General features: G+C 36.7%; 2 protein-coding genes across 2 annotated transcripts in view; one reads left to right on the forward strand and one right to left on the reverse strand.

Moving 5' to 3' along the window:
- LOC122986857 (NLR family CARD domain-containing protein 3-like) overlaps positions 1 to 20,301 on the forward strand; it is a 934,102-nt gene that overhangs the window by 633,609 nt on the left and 280,192 nt on the right. The gene's annotated exons all lie outside the window — the stretch shown is intronic.
- Positions 1,763 to 20,301, reverse strand: part of LOC122987480 (ras-related protein Rab-8B) — a 21,816-nt gene continuing 3,277 nt past the window's right edge. Inside the window, exons 2-8 of the mRNA XM_044359384.1 lie at positions 11,174 to 11,234; positions 9,782 to 9,842; positions 9,602 to 9,679; positions 6,101 to 6,190; positions 4,911 to 4,976; positions 4,772 to 4,822; positions 1,763 to 2,850 (exon numbers count right to left, since the gene is read on the reverse strand). Of these exons, the coding sequence (XP_044215319.1) occupies positions 2,761 to 2,850; positions 4,772 to 4,822; positions 4,911 to 4,976; positions 6,101 to 6,190; positions 9,602 to 9,679; positions 9,782 to 9,842; positions 11,174 to 11,234 (497 nt within the window). The 3' untranslated portion in view covers positions 1,763 to 2,760. The remainder of the gene's footprint in view (positions 2,851 to 4,771; positions 4,823 to 4,910; positions 4,977 to 6,100; positions 6,191 to 9,601; positions 9,680 to 9,781; positions 9,843 to 11,173; positions 11,235 to 20,301) is intronic.

Genomic DNA, 20,301 nt, shown 5'->3' on the forward strand with positions numbered 1-20,301 from the left:
TTTCTATTTTACAAAACTATAAATGACTCAGTGATCTTTAACAAGCTAAAACTATAAGAGTCAGAAAGGAGACGTCAGAAATATTACACATTTTTAGTGTAAAATTATTGTAACAATTCTGTTTATTTATATGATGCATTTATAAACTAAATAAAAAGACAGTAAGTTAATAACTGTACCCTCTGCTGTGTATAATAAATGAATATTTAATACTTTTAAAAGGCTTTTAATGTAAATGTTTTGTTATTGCATTTACTGACTCAAGTTTAAAAGCCTTTTATTATTAAATTTGTAATTTAATTTTAAAATTGAATTATTAATTATTTAAAGACAGAATAATGAAACTGAATTATTATTTGGTAGCAAAAAAGATCATTTTACTTTTATTTTTTACTTGGAGTTTAAACTTTAAACGCATTTAAATGCAAATATAACAAACCAATAATAAAACTGTAAAAATCACATTCAGGCTGTAAAAACTATAATAATAATAAAACAATCAGGACATATTGAACGCTGAATGGAAATCAATGACTCAGAACTGCTGCGTGTGAATATAATATGTTTAAGACATGACAAATATTTCAGATTAATACAAAAATAAGAATTCACAAACAAACAGTTGGATAGAACTTCTCTCTGAAAAGTAAAAAAATAAAATCGACAGTTAAAGAGCGTTGAGTGGTTTTTCCTCGAGTGGTTTCTGCCAAAGAAACGAAAAAATACAAAAAAACATAGAAAAGCTTCACCAGAGCTGCTTCTCCCAGCGTTTACAGTCTTATCTGCTGATTCTTCCAATAAACTCTTTAAAGTGATCAATCGACGTTTTCATCGTATCAAACTAAATTCTCTTAAAGGAATTTATTCTGTATTAAGACTCTGCAGTAGTTTGCACTGTCAGTGTGGACGAAGCCTTTCATACATGACCTGTAATAAACTCCTGCTCACATATGTGATGTAATTTACAGCCATTTATAAAGACGACGTCAAAGTTTCAGTTACACTTTGCTTTTCTTCTTGTAGTTTATTTAGTTGCTGCTAAAAGCATGTTTTAATCCCTCAGTGATCAATAATCGTGTCATTTAGATCAGAACTCTGGGATTCTGTATTATTTAGACGTTCTTGGCGTTTCCATTTAAATTTACAGATGAGCTGAACCTGCTGCAGTTCATCGTCAGAGACAGAACGCTGAACACAAAACTCCACTTTTTCGTTTTACTGCAGTTTGTTTTTCTGCAAAAACCTTTTTTTTAACTGAACAAAAGAAGCTGAAAACATCAAATGTAGACAAACAGACTCGTCTGAAAGCTGAACTGTAAACTCTTCATAAATCAACTGTAACAGCAGGAAGAACAATCTGATCCTGAACCAGTTTAAACTTTAAACTTCAGTAACGTAAAGTGAATTAAAAACAGGACCTTTGAGGTAACTGACCAATCAGAGACAAACAGGAAGCTGAAATCAGAAAAATGTCACAAATATCTGAAAATATTTTAAATATTTGCTTCTATGATAGATGTTAAAAAAAAGGATAGTAAATGTTTACATTTTATATATTTATAATTATATATTTCTCATATTCGGGTCGTTCTGTGATGTTTAAGGAGGCTGCAGAGTGCAAACAGAAGAATTAATTAATTATTATATTACGTCAAATATTATAAAAACAATCAACAATCAATCGACAATCAATTAATTATTTAAATAAAGTGATGACGAGATGAAACAGTAAAGCAGGAGACATTATAATAATTCAATAAAAGTTGTATTAAATTGGTGATTGGCACATTTAATAATAATTTTATTTGAGTTTCAGTCTAAAAATGTATTTATGACAACAAACAGAACTGAAGTGTCTTCCTGTTAATATTCCATCTCTGCTTTTATATTTACAGTTTACATCCTGTGATCACTTTAATTTAAAGATGCCAAATAATCCGACCGGCAGCCTTTAAAAAAACAATTTAAAAATCAATCACATTCATTTTAAATCTCATCCTATTAAGACAGAATAAGGAAAATAAAATTATTAATTCACTAATATAATCTTTTATTTCTTACGATGGGTTTAATAATTCATATTCATTATTTAATGTACTTTATTGTTTAAATGTAATAACTGATTATTATGAATCTTTTGTGATTATAATTTTGGCACACTGAGGCCTCCGTAGCTTTGATCAAACTAAAGAGTTTCAGCTCAACATGACAGAAACAAACGACTCGTTTCATCTTTGGAGGAAACGCTGCGTCGCTGCAGCTGTTAAAGATTATAGAAACAAACATAACAAACATAAAACTGACAGATAAACTTCATGTAACAGACGAACCGACGACTTCAAATCCACTTTGGTAAAAAACTGAAAATGATCTGACGTGTTTGGACGTCACACAGTCCTCTTCATCTCTGACATTCAAGTCATCATCATTTTCTTTCATTAAAACAATAAATTTTTAACATGAGTTAGTTCGCTGCGTCTGCAGAGTCGCCTCCACCTGCTGCTGACGGCAAAACGCTATAAGACCAGAAGGCGGCGGCGGCGGCGGCGGCGGCGTGCAGAGAGGCAGATCGGAGCTGATTGAGAAGCAGAAACTTTTCTGCAGGTTCAGTGAAAATGTTTCTTCATGTTTCCAGCTGCTGTTGGTCGTCGCCGGCCGGCGGAGCGGCGCAGCGTCCTGGCGGGTCCAGCTCTGCAGCAGCCGGAGGAAGACGAAGAAGAAGAGGAGGAGGAAGAGGAGGTGGTCGGCCGGAGGCTCCGCCTACAGCAGCGAACACCTGAAGAGGCTTTTTTTGGAGCGAGACTCTGTGATTTTAACTGGCCCGCCGCCGCCAGGCGGGTTGTTGTCGCTCTGAGGAAAAACACACAAACAGTTCAGAAACATCATCACAGGCTCCTCCTCTCAGGTAACAACAACCAATCAGAGGTAGACAGCTGTCAGGTTCAACAGATGATTGACAGCTCTCTCCTCCACTCAGACGTCTGGTTGTAATCCATTCACAGTAACATTCTACAGCAAGTCCTGTATTTATCTTTAATAATCAGCCTACAAAAGGTTAATAACTGGTTAATAACTGGTTTATAACTGTTTATAACTGGTTTATAACTGGTTTATAACTCACTATAACGCAGCTGTCAGCTGATGTAAGTGTTTATTGATGTATTAATCAATAACTAAAGTGTTTGCTGCTGTACAAACAGATAATCAATCACAATATAGTAAAACACAGCTGTAATAATATAAAATGTGTCTTCATGAGAGAAGTAAGTAGAATAATAATAAATACTGAACATTAATAAACACTGAAAATGTCCAAATATCTTCTTATAAACCGTTTATTAACTTATTGATGATAAATAGGAGAACTTGAAGTAAAGTGTTACCCAACCGGTAAAAATATTTTGAAATAAAATTAGCATTTCAAATATGTATTTATGATTATTATTAGTAGTAGTTGTAAGTGTATGTACGTAGTTTTGAGGTACTTGTACTTTACTTGAGTATTTCCATGTGATGCTACTTTATACTTTCACTACGTTTGTTTGACAGATGAAGCTGTGAACCAGATATTTTTATAAATTTCTTTTATTTTTGTAATTCATTTCGATGACTTCATGTCAATATAATCCACATTAAATCCTTTCCAGACTTTCCAGATTAGTTTAATTTAAAGACGTGTGTCTGCAGGGCTGCGACTAACAGTTATGTTTATTATTATTTAATATGTTTCATATTTCAGCTGATTTATATTTCTCTTGTAAAGTTACACTGAGACACACGAGTCTGTAACATCTAAATTAACTTCATGTTAACGAGGTTTGAGGAGGTGATGAGTGATGTCATCATCATCATGACTCTGACTGAAACATTATTGATTCATATATGAGTTTATTCTTAAGGTTACTGATTCATCTTTTACTATATAAAATATAATAAAGGTAGAATCCTCTCAGGTTAGTGAAGCTTTAGTCTTAATAAAACTTATTATTTTGTGTAGAAACTGAGAATCTTCTTCAGTCTCTCATTGATCAGCAGGCGATGAAGCCTCCACAGATTTTAAACCAACAGAGATGCTGTTTGTCAGTTTTATGTTTGAGTGTTTTTTGCCGTTTGTTTGTTTGTTTATGTGTTGTCGTGTTAAATGTTGGGAGATGATTAATGGGGTTTTTTTGCTCTCTCTGCTCCACATTGAACTTTGCATTTTAGTGACCACGTGACCTGTGTTTTATGCTGGTGAACGTTCACACTTTGTTTTCAACTGAATGAAATAAAATCTCAAATTCAACGGTTCTACTAAAATCTACTGAATATTTCTTTCAGCCTGCTTGAGGTCATTTTAGGTTGTTTTAATGTGTTTTGCTTATTTTTGCTCAAAAACAATCTTTGTTATCTTAAATGAATTTTGTCTTTCACATTACAAGCAACAAAACATTCCACTGAATTTCGCAGATTTTCATTCTGGATCACCGCTGAAAACTGTAAACTCTATTTGACTAAACAACTAACTCACTGGATCCATGGCAACATTATACTTCCTGTTTACATCCCAAGGCATTATGGGAACTGTAGTTCTAAAACTGAGAGTATAATAATCCTCCAAACAGAAGCAGAGCGTCAGACTTTGTAAACCCTGATGTATTAAAACACTGTTACTGTTATTATTACTGAACACACACACTCACACACACACACTCTCTCTCTCTCACACACACACACACACACACACACACTCACACACACTACACACACACACACTGCATGACGTTCTCACCATTTTTCTGTTCAGTCTGCTCATGATGTCTCTGCCGAGTGTGATGAAGGCCTGCGGAGGGAAACAGATTTGTCTTTGTTACAGTTTTCAGTGTGAAATGTGTAAATAAAGTTTGATACAAACTGAGATCCAGACTCACTTCCTCCACGTTGATGCTGGACTTCGCGCTGGTTTCCAAAAACTTGATCCCGTAATCGATCGCCAACTGAACAACGAGACGACAGACAGGAAGTTAGAAACAGTCTGACATTTTATTCTTGTCAAAGATATTTTTACTGAGTGTTTTGGTTCATATAACATACAGATATAACCTTATTATTATTATTATTATTATTATTTTAAAAAGAATAAATTAAGATCAGGATTAGAGTTGATTTATATTTTAAATATTAAGTAAATATTGTTTCTAGAGCAGCAACGGTAAAATTGAGTCACCATATAAACTCAATAAAGTCTCACTAGAAACTAAACATAATAAATAAATAATAATTCTGACATCAAAATACTGAGTGAAGTTTAGAAAGAATGAAGAACAAAGACATCAGTCGACCTTCCTCCTCCTCAGTGTCTGCTGTTTGTTACACAACTCAACTCATTATTTATTCTCATTATTTCCATTTTATTTGTTCAAATGTTCAAATTCTGATGAATTTTACAAATTTGACTGATTTTGTTAAAGTTTCTTCAGTTGTCTTTTAATATATTACAGAATAATCTAAACAAAAACATCAAAAACCCTCCTGGTAGTTCAATACATATATACATATATATATATACATATAAATGTAATGTATGTGATGTTTGAAAAGTTTAATTACAACATTGAAGTTTGTTTATTAAAGTCTTGTTATATTTTTTGGAAAGTTTTGAGATTGTTGTTTGTATTGATTGTTGATTGCTGTATGTATTAATCTTTATGTCTGCATGTATGTAATGAATGTATGTATTTATATGTGTATTGATCATTGATCATGTTGTTGTGTTTTTATTGATCAGCAGTCGTTACTGAGAAGATAAAACTATTATTTTATGAAAACACGTCGACGTTTATCACAAATGACCATGTGAGTCATTTTCTCTCCTGTAATAAAGTGTCGTATAAATAAAGTTTATTATTATTATTATTGTTATTATTGTTATTATTATTGTTGTTATTATTATTGTTATTATTATTATTATTGTTGTTATTATTGTTGTTATTATTATTGTTATTATTATTATTGTTATTATTATTATTGTTATTATTGTTATTGTTATTATTATTATTATTGTTATTATTGTTGTTATTGTTATTATTGTGTTGCATTGATCAGACTGATCAGCTCTGACCTTCTCTCCTCTCTCTTTGGACACTTGTCTCTTGTCGTTCATGTCACATTTGTTTCCCAGAACCATTCGCTCCACGTCTGAAGACGCATGCTGCAAACACACACAAGAAGCTCTTCATCATCATCATCACCATCATCATCATTATCATCATCATCACATCCATTATTTTACATTTTTGTTCCTTAAACACATCAGGAGCAGTTTGAGTTCAGTTTCTTTCTCAAAATCACTTCAACCTGGTTTCATATTATTCTGTTCTACAGGCAACAACAAAGACAGAGAAGAAGAAGAAGAAGAAGAAGAAGAAGAAGAAGAAGAAGAAGAAGAAGAAACGTGGGAAAACATTAAAATGTTCAGTCTGTAAACTCTCAGACTGTTTGAAGCAGTTTGCTGTGTGAACCAGCAGAGGGCGTTCTGAAAGTTCACTATCAGGGGTCCGTTTCACAAAGCAGGTTCAACAAACTCTGAGTCTAATCCTGAACTCTGAGTTGATCTACTCTGAGATAAGAAACTCTGAGTTTCCGGTTCCAGAACAGCTGATTTGAGTCAGTTTATTCAACTCGGAGTAGTTTCACCTGGAGTTAAGCGCGTGCACCACAACTATAAAAAGCCAGCATCAATGGAGCCGCGATTCAATGAGTCACCATGGCAACGGGGAAGAGGAGGGCTGCGTTTTTCGCCCCACTAGAACTAGAAACTAGAGTTTGAACATGTTTTCAGAAAGAAGTGCAACACCGCTGCAGCTGCAAAAGAGAGGGAGACGGCGTGGGAGAACATCGCTGCTCGGGTCAATGCGTAAGTTTAAATGTAGTCCTTTATAATCACAATAATATTACAGAGGAAAACTGCTTGATTGGTCGCCTATTAATTTATTTCATTTAGGTCCAATCCCGCGAGGGAGAAGCGCACCTAGCCGCAGTTTAGGATGAAATATAAAAACATTGTTCAAACAGGTGAGACCTCGGCATAATCTCATGGGGGTACCTCACTTTGATCATGTTTTACATTGTAAAGTAAATATTAAGTGGCTGTTTGACTGTGCAGTTGTTTTATCCCCAACATAATGCTGGTTTCACACACATAAATGTCTTCTCATCTACATCATGTTCTGTTAAATAATTAATCCTATTTAAACTAACACAGACTTCTACTCAGCCAACAGAAAGAAGGCAGATGTCCGTAAAACGGGTGGTGGTCCAGCACCGCCACCTCTAACGGAGGCAGAGGAGCTGGCCATAAGCAAGACTATAGGAAGGCCAGTGGCTGACTCCGACACTGTACAAAAAACTTGCAAAGAAACACAGCGCAACACACAATATCTGCTGGGATTTTAGAGCATGACTACGATTGGTAATGTTGCAAATGTAAGGACGGATTAGGTTGTGTATGTAGATGATGGACTGTGACGTGAAACGGTACCGCTCAAAAAGATAATGGCTGGAAATGCTAGAACATCTATGCCGCGGTCTGATAACCATCTCTCAACGAATATTTAATTCTCTGCGCAGTAATGCTGCACCTTCATCCACGGGATCGTTATCAAAAGGACATACCATGTTAGTGGAAAAGTCGCCACCTACTGTGCCTAATGGACTTCTAATATACTGACTCTGATTTTTTTTTAATGATTTTTTTAAATGACAGACGGCAGAACTAGGCTACGCCAAAACTCGCCTGCTGACTGAATGAATGAGGAAATCAAATGGAGTGTGTGGCTCTGAAAGAGGGCGGAGACTGAGAGAAACTCGAGGTTCATTGAGAAAAACCTGGTCCCGACCAGGTTAGGTTCATAGAGTCTGTTACTACGGTAACTGACCGAGAGCTTAAGTTACCCCTCTCTGTGAAACAGGCTAGAGTTATCCCTCTTTCTCTGGTTTGAGTTACCTCCCTTTTTGAAACGGAAAACTCAGAGTTTCCCTCATTTCAGGGTTAACAGACAGTCCTACAGCGAGTAAACATGGATGTAAAGTTTATTTACAACGATGCAGGATTCAAACTTTTATGAAAAATCAGTTTTGCAAATGTTTCATGAGGAAGGAAAACGTCTCCATCATGTTATCTTTAGAGCTCAAAATGTGTTCAGGTGAGAAACTGCACAGAGCTTCAACAGCTGACTCATCACCCTCCGTCTGTCTGAACACTGAACCTCTATAAACAATAAATGTGATGTTTTGGTGTTTTTGGCAACATGAATCCTTTTCTACTGCAGCTGATTAAACTTTCACTAAATTATTTCCTTCATTCTAACAAAGATTCAATGAAATATAAAATCTAAGAAGTCAACATGTTTCCATTTGAAGAAAGAAATCTTCAGATATAAAACATTTTGGCCACCAGGTGGCAGCACAGACATGGACACAGTGATGGAACCTGTTAAAGACTGTTAAACCAACAGTCAGTCATCAAATGAACATTAAAGCTGTGTTTCTTGCTGTAATCATTCCTCCTGTTCATACTGACCATTAGAAGATCCCTTCATAATGACCTTACAATGGAAGTGATGGAGGACAAAATCCACAGTCCTCCTTCTGTGCAAAAATATATTTAACCCCTTAACATCCACCCTTTTTATAGATTTTTCGCCTATTTGGCATACCCGAATGGAAAAGCTTATAACAGAAGAACTGTAAGGCTGTGATACATGTATTAGGCTTCATCTGACAAATGACATCTTCTAGTTTCTGGAAATGTGTTTGTTTAGCATGTGGCTAAAACACAAACAAAACTACATCAGTTCAAATAAGGCTCAAAAAAGTGTTTTTGGTCCTCGTCTATAATGAGTCATATATGAATAACTATAGTTAGGACACGCTTTATGCCGCAACTATGCAGACATATCACCACATACCTTATAAAATTGCAGACCTCTAGGCCTCTAACCTTATGGGAGTTTTTAGTTTCTGGTGTCCCTGAACCTCTCCAATCATCTCCAATTGGCCAAATTGTGCCAATTGCTTTGACTCATTACTGTGTGATGCTGCTGCTTACAACTGGTGTAAGCTGGTCGCCGGCGACCCGGTGGATGTTAAAGGGTTAAAAGTTTATCTGAAGCTAATATGAAGCTTCAGCGTCCAAATGAGTCAAATCAAGTAGATATCTTTCAACGTTACAGTCTTTTTAGTGCCAAAGTTCCTCTTTTTGTTACTATACTTCCACCTGCAGCTCAACAGGGAAACACTGTCCGAGGAAACACAAAGAGGGAATTTGATGCTAAAAAGACTGTAAATGTGTCAGATATCCACTTGATATGACTAACTCAGACTGATGAAGCTGAATAGAAGCTTCACACAGACTTTAAATGACTGTGTGGACACACTGTGGATTTTATCCTCCATCACCTCCATTGAAAGCACATTTGAAGGATCTTTGAATATCCAGTATGAACAGGAGGAATGATTACAGACACCTGACTGCTGCTTTAACACACTGGGAACACTGGGAACACTGGGAACTGGTCCTTTAAGTGATGATGTCGTGTGATGTCACAGGGGCGGGGCTTACCTCCTCGATGTTGCGTATCCAGTTCCTGATGTTGTCGAAGGACTTCTCGTTGGTGATGTCGTACACCAGCATGATGCCCTGCGACACAAAAGACAGGAAGTGACACCAGCACAGGAAGTGACACCAGCACAGGAAGTGACATCAGCACAGGAAGTGACATCAGCACAGGAAGTGTCTCACCATGGCGCCCCTGTAATAGGCCGTGGTGATGGTCCTGAACCTCTCCTGACCCGCCGTGTCCCTGCAGGAAGCACAGTCACACGTTCAATAATCATATTTATTTATTATCAGTATTTAAGTTTAATTAATATGACACGAAGAGCTGCAACTAATGATTATTTTCATTATTGATTAATCTATTGATTCTTTTATTGATTATACAATTTGTTTATTAAATGTCAGTAAACAGTGAAAAGTGTCTGATATCATTTCTGTGACGATCAATCATCTTGATTAATCTGATCAACTGTATAAAACACAAATATTCACTTTACAGAAATTAAATCGACACATTTGAGAAACTGACAACAGCAAATTAATTAATTAATCATCAAAATTGTTGCAGATTAATTTTCTGTCGATCGATTGATCGATTGGTTAATCGACTAATCGTTGCAGCTTTAACAAAAATAAAATTAAGTAAATAATTAAAGTTTAACAGAAAACTGAGTTTGAAATATGAGTTTAATGAAAATAAAACATCTGAAAAATGTCTTTTATATTCACACAACTTCTGTTTTATGACCAACCGGAGCTGCAACGATTATCGATCGATCGACAGAAAATTAATCAATCAGGAACAATTTCAATGAATTCATCGTTTTGAATCTAAAACTTAAAAATGTTAAATTTACAGCGACGTCGGACCAACAAATCTTATCTAAGTAAATATTTCACATTTATCTCGTAGAAATGATTCATCGATTTTCTGTCGATCGTTGCAGCTTGAATGACGTGTCGTCATGGCAACGGCAGCTTGTTTATATCATCCACCAAATTGACAGATAATTTAATTTAATTAATTTGTCATAAACAAACTGTAAATAATTCATAAAGATACAATAGAGTCAGACCAGTAAAAGTAATGATGTCACATTAAAAATAAACTGAAATGAGACTTAACGAGACTCAACGAGACTCAACGAGACTTAACGAGACTTAACGAGACTCAACGAGACTCAACGAGACTTAACGAGACTCAACGAGACTTAACGAGACTCTATGAGACTTGACGAGACGTGACGAGACGTGACGAGACTTAACGAGACTTAACAAGACTTAACGAGACTCTATGAGACTTAACGAGACTTAATAAGACTTAACGAGACTTAACGAGACTTAATGAGACTTGACGAGATGTGACAAGACTTAACGACGCTTAACAAGACTTAACGAGACTCTATGAGACTTAACGAGACTTAATAAGACTTAACGAGACTTAACGAGACTTAATGAGACTTGACGAGATGTGACGAGACTTAACAAGGCTTAACGAGACTTAACGAGACTTAATGAGACTTAACGAGACTTAACGAGACTCAACGAGGCTTAACGAGACTCTCTCTCTCTCACCATATCTGAAGTTTGATTTTCTTTCCGTCCAGCTCGATTGTCCGGATCTTAAAGTCGATTCCTGAAACACAGAAGAGACAATGAAGCTGCAGCCTTTAATCAATTAATCAATTAATCAATTAGTCGATCAACAGAAAACAAATCTTCAACTACTTTGATAATTATTTCATCTTTTTAGTCGTTTTCAGGCAGAAACGTCAAACATCAGCTGGTTTCAGTTTTTTCACTATAAACTAAATTTATTTATTGATTCATTGAGAAAATGATCAGCAGATTAATTGATAATGAAAATATTTGTTAGTTGAAACTTTTCCTGTTTATTTTCAGAGCAGTGAAAAGTTTTCTTCAGGTGTTCAGTGTCTCACATGTTTAACTCCACCCGCCTGCTGCTCTGAGGTGTTTAAAACAAACATGCAGGCATAAAACAGGTTTCTATTGATTAACCTGCAGATTATTGTCTTGACTGATCGATCGTTTATTCTGTGAAATATTGATCATGATAATGATCAGTTGTCACATCTGTGAAGCTGAAACTGGAACTGAATCAATTATTTGATTTAAAGCAACAATTAATCAACAACTGATCTGATAATCAATGAATTGTTTCTGTCATTTTTTAAAGCTCCAGTCAGTCATGTGACAATAAATTAAATATCTGTTGGTGAAACAAAGCAAAATATTTGAAGACGTCACATTTTTCAGTTTTCAGATGTTTTATTGATTAAATGATGAATTGATTATTCAAGAAAATAATCGTAACTTCTAATTTGATAATGAAATAGCTGCTGAATCACTTCCTGTCGATGATCTCATCATAGTGATAAAATGACATCATAGAAACATGACACAGCTGTTCTCCTTCAGAACCAATCACAGATCAATAACCTGAACTGAATCAATACTCGCTGCCTCAGGTGATGAAGAGCTGTGTGAATAAATATGAAAACAGTCAGACATCATGTAAACAAATAAATAAACATCACAGATCATAAATAAACACAAATAAGAGAAGAGAACGGCTCGTCACCACCTCAAACACTGAGGTGCGTTTGTTTTGCTGCTCTGGACGTCACAGAGCATCAGCCGAGCGGGCGGGCGGGTCGCTGTGAGGAGGAAGTCACAGATATTTTTAAACAAACGCTCCTTCCTGCCTCTGAGGAGAGAAAATGTTTCCAAGAAGCTGCGGATGCGATGGCTGACAGCTCCGTTTCCTGTCAGAGCTGAGCCGACGCGGCGAGGAGGCGCTTCATGACGCGTCAATAAATTATACAACAAAACCTGCGGCACAGCAGGAAACGCGTCTCTCTTCCTGTCTGAGTCACATGAGGAGTCACAGCTTCAGTGAGTCGGTCGGCACTCTCACTGTTCAACCATCCTTCAGACACCAGTTTACTAAGAACACTACAATACCCATGATCCTCGGCTGCTGCTGCTATGCAGAAGGAGCCGGTCAGAGGTGTGAGGTGAATTTTAAGCTCTGTGATTGGATGTTTTTCTAGCTGAAATGCAGTTTGGGAGTCGTAGTTAATGTTTTGTTTCATGACGATCAAACCGACTGATGTCTGAAACATCTCCTCCTCTGAGCTGCATTGATTAGTCGATTAATCGATTAGTTGCCAACTATTAAAGGACAGAGAGAGAGAGAGAGAGACAGAGAGAGAGAGAGAGAGACAGACAGAGAGAGAGAGAGACAGAGAGAGAGAGAGACAGAGAGAGAGAGAGAGAGAGAGAGAGACAGAGAGAGAGAGAGAGAGAGAGAGAGAGAGAGAGAGAGAGAGAGAGAGAGACAGAGAGAGAGAGAGAGAGACAGAGAGAGAGAGAGAGAAATAAAACAAAATTCTCTGAATCCAGCTTCTTAAAATTCTGTTTTCTTAATGAACTGATTAATCGTCAGAAAACAGTGAAAAACGTTTTGAGTCAAAGGTCACGACATTAAACGTTGTTTAATCTCTGATCAACAATATAAAAACAAAAATAGTTTTTCTGTATTTGTGATTAAAAAATTCACTAAAACAAGACAAAACAAGACAAGATGTCAGTTTAGAGTTTGGGAAACACTGATACTCGTATTTTGACATTTTATAGATCAAACAACTAATCGATTAATTGAGTTGCAGCTCTATTTAAAACTTGATGTATATACAATAAAAACCATTGATTACTCTGCTGGTTACTTCTGTGATTAACTGATTTATAGTTTGTAGCATCTTGAAATGTTTTTATGTTGTTTTGTCCAAAACCCAAAAATATGAATTTTCCTTTGATATCAGACCAAAAAAAAGCAGAAAATTCTAACATTTGAGAACTTTGAACCATCAAATGTTCAAACTATTAACCAGTGTAACATCTTGAAACAGAAGCAGACGAAGAATTAATCAATAACACAATGAAACACTGATCAGCAGCAACATGCACTTAAAGTATCACCAGTAAAACTAACGGCCCCATTTAGAGTCTTATTGATCACATGTGTATTTATATTATCTGAATATTAAAACGGATTCATTAATGTTTACTGAATAGTTGAATCTATAATAATATAATAATGTATAATCATGTGTTTTATATGTGAAACCTGTTTTTAGTCTCCAGCTGTAGATGTAAACATGTGACTGACGTGTTGAAACTCTTCCCTCCGTTCTGCAGCAGCTCCGCCTCTCTGTTCATTTTCTCTGAATCTCACCAGGAAGTGAAACCCGGTCGCTACGGAAACGTGCAGCGGAGCAGGTCAATAACCTCCTCGTCCTCCTCCTCCTCCCCCCCCACATCCCTCTAACATCCCTCCGACAAACTGTTCAGAGTTTTTACATCCTGAATCATGACATTAAATATTATTTCATCATGTGTTTAATTTGTTTTCTCGTTTTTCCTGCTGACTGTTTCTTCTCCAGAGACGCAGCGATTAGTCACATGACAGAAATGAATCAGCAACTTTTTTGATAGTTCAGTAAACTTTTCCGTCACTTTTTGAGTAAAACTCTCAAAACTTCTCTCTCAACCCGTCAAGTTACAGTTTACATCCACGTCTGTCCAGACTCATAATACCTGCAGTGAAGAAATTTAATAAAGATATTTTCCTCGTATGTGTTCATGTGACGGCAGACGAAGCTTCAGATACGGACATCGCTGAAGAGACGCTATAGAAACAGCTAGAACTTTATGATGTCACTGCGAAGGTGACCTTTGACCTTTGGGTCATAAAACGTCATCACTTCATCATTTTATCCTATTATGTTAAACTTTGTCATGATTCATACGTGAATTTCTGAGTTATGGCCAAAAATGTGTTTTGTGTGTCACAATGACCTTTGACCTTTAACCACCAAATTCTAATCAGTTCATCCTTGAGTCCGAGTGGACGTTCATGAGCACAGACGACCTGAACACATGGAGCCTCCAGCTGCCACTAAAACAGTGAACTGGCCCTTTAACAGTCTCGTCTTATTAACAGAGACGCTGCTCACGTACAGAACGCTGCAGTTTATACTGATATCATCCTGTAACGCAGTTTATACCGATATCACCCTGTAACGCAGTTTATACCGATATCACCCTGTAATGCAGTTTATACCGATATCATCCTGAAACGCAGTTTATACCGATATCATCCTGAAACGCAGTTTATACCGATATCACCCTGTAATGCAGTTTATACCGATATCATCCTGTAACGCAGTTTATACCGATATCATCCTGAAACGCAGTTTATACCGATATCACCCTGTAATGCAGTTTATACTGATATCACCCTGTAATGCAGTTTATACCGATATCATCCTGAAACGCAGTTTATACCGATATCACCCTGTAATGCAGTTTATACCGATATCACCCTGTAACGCAGTTTATACTGATATCACCCTGTAATGCAGTTTATACCGATATCACCCTGTAACGCAGTTTATACTGATATCACCCTGTAATGCAGTTTATACCGATATCACCCTGTAACGCAGTTTATACTGATATCACCCTGTAACGCAGTTTATACTGATATCACCCTGTAATGCAGTTTATACCGATATCATCCTGAAACGCAGTTTATACCGATATCATCCTGAAACGCAGTTTATACCGATATCATCCTGAAACGCAGTTTATACTGATATCACCCTGTAATGCAGTTTATACCGATATCACCCTGTAACGCAGTTTATACTGATATCATCCTGTAACGCAGTTTATACCGATATCACCCTGTAACGCAGTTTATACTGATATCACCCTGTAACGCAGTTTATACCGATATCACCCTGTAACGCAGTTTATACTGATATCACCCTGAAACGCAGTTTATACCGATATCACCCTGTAACGCAGTTTATACCGATATCACCCTGTAACGCAGTTTATACCGATATCACCCTGTAACGCAGTTTATACTGATATCACCCTGAAACGCAGTTTATACTGATATCACCCTGTAACGCAGTTTATACTGATATCACCCTGTAACGCAGTTTATACTGATATCACCCTGAAACGCAGTTTATACTGATATCACCCTGAAACACAGTTTATACTGATATCATCCTGTAACGCAGTTTATACTGATATCATCCTGTAACGCAGTTTATACTGATATCACCCTGTAACGCAGTTTATACCGATATCACCCTGTAACGCAGTTTATACTGATATCACCCTGTAATGCAGTTTATACTGATATCACCCTGTAACGCAGTTTATACTGATATCATCCTGAAACGCAGTTTATACTGATATCACCCTGTAATGCAGTTTATACCGATATCACCCTGTAACGCAGTTTATACTGATATCACCCTGTAACGCAGTTTATACTGATATCACCCTGTAATGCAGTTTATACTGATATCACCCTGTAACGCAGTTTATACTGATATCATCCTGAAACGCAGTTTATACCGATATCATCCTGAAACGCAGTTTATACTGATATCACCCTGTAATGCAGTTTATACCGATATCACCCTGTAACGCAGTTTATACTGATATCACCCTGTAACGCAGTTTATACTGATATCATCCTGTAACGCAGTTTATACCGATATCACCCTGAAACGCAGTTTATACCGATATCACCCTGAAACGCAGTTTATACTGATATCACCCTGTAACGCAGTTTATACCGATATCACCCTGTAACGCAGTTTATACTGATATCACCCTGTAACGCAGTTTATACTGATATCATCCTGAAACGCAGTTTATACTGATATCACCCTGAAACGCAGTTTATACTGATATCATCCTGTAACGCAGTTTATACTGATATCATCCTGTAACGCAGTTTATACCGATATCATCTTGTAACGCAGTTTATACTGATATCACCCTGTAACGCAGTTTATACTGATATCATCCTGTAACGCAGTTTATACCGATATCACCCTGAAACGCAGTTTATACCGATATCACCCTGTAACGCAGTTTATACTGATATCACCCTGTAACGCAGTTTATACCGATATCACCCTGTAACGCAGTTTATACCGATATCACCCTGTAACGCAGTTTATACTGATATCACCCTGAAACGCAGTTTATACCGATATCACCCTGTAATGCAGTTTATACCGATATCACCCTGTAACGCAGTTTATACCGATATCACCCTGTAACGCAGTTTATACCGATATCACCCTGAAACGCAGTTTATACCGATATCACCCTGTAATGCAGTTTATACCGATATCACCCTGTAACGCAGTTTATACTGATATCACCCTGAAACGCAGTTTATACTGATATCACCCTGTAACGCAGTTTATACTGATATCACCCTGTAACGCAGTTTATACTGATATCACCCTGAAACGCAGTTTATACTGATATCATCCTGTAACGCAGTTTATACTGATATCACCCTGTAACGCAGTTTATACTGATATCATCCTGAAACGCAGTTTATACTGATATCACCCTGTAACGCAGTTTATACTGATATCACCCTGAAACGCAGTTTATACTGATATCACCCTGAAACGCAGTTTATACTGATATCATCCTGTAACGCAGTTTATACTGATATCACCCTGTAACGCAGTTTATACTGATATCACCCTGTAACGCAGTTTATACCGATATCATCCTGAAACACAGTTTATACTGATATCATCCTGTAACGCAGTTTATACTGATATCACCCTGTAATGCAGTTTATACTGATATCATCCTGAAACGCAGTTTATACTGATATCACCCTGTAACGCAGTTTATACTGATATCACCCTGAAACGCAGTTTATACTGATATCACCCTGAAACGCAGTTTATACTGATATCATCCTGTAACGCAGTTTATACTGATATCATCCTGTAACGCAGTTTATACCGATATCATCTTGTAACGCAGTTTAAACTGATATCATCCTGTAACGCAGTTTATACTGATATCATCCTGTAACGCAGTTTATACTGATATCATCCTGTAACGCAGTTTATACTGATATCATCCTGTAACGCAGTTTATACTGATATCACCCTGTAATGCAGTTTATACTGATATCATCCTGTAACGCAGTTTATACCGATATCATCTTGTAACGCAGTTTATACTGATATCATCCTGTAACGCAGTTTATACTGATATCACCCTGTAATGCAGTTTATACTGATATCATCCTGTAATGCAGTTTATACTGATATCACCCTGTAACGCAGTTTATACCGATATCATCTTGTAACGCAGTTTATACTGATATCATCCTGAAACGCAGTTTATACTGATATCACCCTGTAATGCAGTTTATACTGATATCACCCTGTAACGCAGTTTATACCGATATCACCCTGTAATGCAGTTTATACTGATATCACCCTGAAACGCAGTTTATACTGATATCATCCTGAAACGCAGTTTATACCGATATCATCCTGTAACGCAGTTTATACCGATATCACCCTGTAACGCAGTTTATACCGATATCACCCTGTAATGCAGTTTATACCGATATCATCCGGTAACGCAGTTTATACTGATATCACCCTGAAACGCAGTTTATACCGATATCACCCTGTAACGCAGTTTATACCGATATCACCCTGTAACGCAGTTTATACTGATATCACCCTGTAATGCAGTTTATACTGATATCACCCTGTAATGCAGTTTATACTGATATCACCCTGTAATGCAGTTTATACTGATATCATCCTGTAACGCAGTTTATACCGATATCACCCTGTAACGCAGTTTATACCGATATCACCCTGTGACGCAGTTTATACTGATATCACCCTGTAACGCAGTTTATACTGATATCATCCTGTAACGCAGTTTATACTGATATCACCCTGAAACGCAGTTTATACCGATATCACCCTGTAACGCAGTTTATACTGATATCACCCTGAAACGCAGTTTATACTGATATCACCCTGAAACGCAGTTTATACTGATATCACCCTCTAACGCAGTTTATACTGATATCATCCTGAAACGCAGTTTATACTGATATCACCCTGAAACGCAGTTTATACTGATATCACCCTGAAACACAGTTTATACTGATATCACCCTGAAACACAGTTTATACTGATATCACCCTGAAACGCAGTTTATACTGATATCATCCTGAAACGCAGTTTATACTGATATCACCCTGTAACGCAGTTTATACTGATATCACCCTGTAATGCAGTTTATACTGATATCATCCTGTAATGCAGTTTATACTGATATCATCCTGTAATGCAGTTTATACTGATATCATCCTGTAATGCAGTTTATACTGATATCATCCTGTAATGCAGTTTATACTGATATCACCCTGTAACGCAGTTTATACTGATATCACCCTGTAACGCAGTTTATACTGATATCACCCTGTAACGCAGTTTATACTGATATCACCCTGTAATGCAGTTTATACTGATATCACCCTGAAACGCAGTTTATACCGATATCACCCTGTAACGCAGTTTATACTGATATCACCCTGTAACGCAGTTTATACTGATATCATCCTGTAATGCAGTTTATACTGATATCATCCTGTAATGCAGTTTATACTGATATCACCCTGTAACGCAGTTTATACTGATATCACCCTGAAACACAGTTTATACTGATATCATCCTGTAACGCAGTTTATACCGATATCACCCTGTAACGCAGTTTATACTGATATCACCCTGTAATGCAGTTTATACTGATATCACCCTGTAATGCAGTTTATACTGATATCACCCTGAAACACAGTTTATACTGATATCACCCTGTAATGCAGTTTATACTGATATCACCCTGTAACGCAGTTTATACTGATATCACCCTGTAACGCAGTTTATACTGATATCATCCTGTAATGCAGTTTATACTGATATCACCCTGAAACGCAGTTTATACTGATATCATCCTGAAACGCAGTTTATACTGATATCACCCTGAAACACAGTTTATACTGATATCATCCTGTAATGCAGTTTATACTGATATCACCCTGAAACACAGTTTATACTGATATCATCCTGAAACGCAGTTTATACTGATATCATCCTGTAATGCAGTTTATACTGATATCATCCTGTAATGCAGTTTATACTGATATCACCCTGTAACGCAGTTTATACTGATATCACCCTGTAACGCAGTTTATACTGATATCATCCTGAAACGCAGTTTATACTGATATCACCCTGTAATGCAGTTTATACTGATATCACCCTGTAACGCAGTTTATACTGATATCATCCTGTAACGCAGTTTATACTGATATCACCCTGTAACGCAGTTTATACTGATATCATCCTGAAATGCAGTTTATACTGATATCACCCTGTAACGCAGTTTATACCGATATCATCCTGAAACGCAGTTTATACTGATATCACCCTGTAACGCAGTTTATACTGATATCATCCTGTAACGCAGTTTATACTGATATCACCCTGTAACGCAGTTTATACTGATATCATCCTGTAATGCAGTTTATACTGATATCACCCTGTAACGCAGTTTATACCGATATCATCCTGAAACGCAGTTTATACTGATATCATCCTGAAACGCAGTTTATACTGATATCATCCTGAAACGCAGTTTATACTGATATCACCCTGTAACGCAGTTTATACTGATATCATCCTGAAACGCAGTTTATACTGATATCACCCTGTAACGCAGTTTATACTGATATCATCCTG

This window comes from Thunnus albacares, chromosome 1 (genome assembly GCF_914725855.1).
Source record: "Thunnus albacares chromosome 1, fThuAlb1.1, whole genome shotgun sequence".
NCBI lineage: Eukaryota > Metazoa > Chordata > Actinopteri > Scombriformes > Scombridae > Thunnus > Thunnus albacares.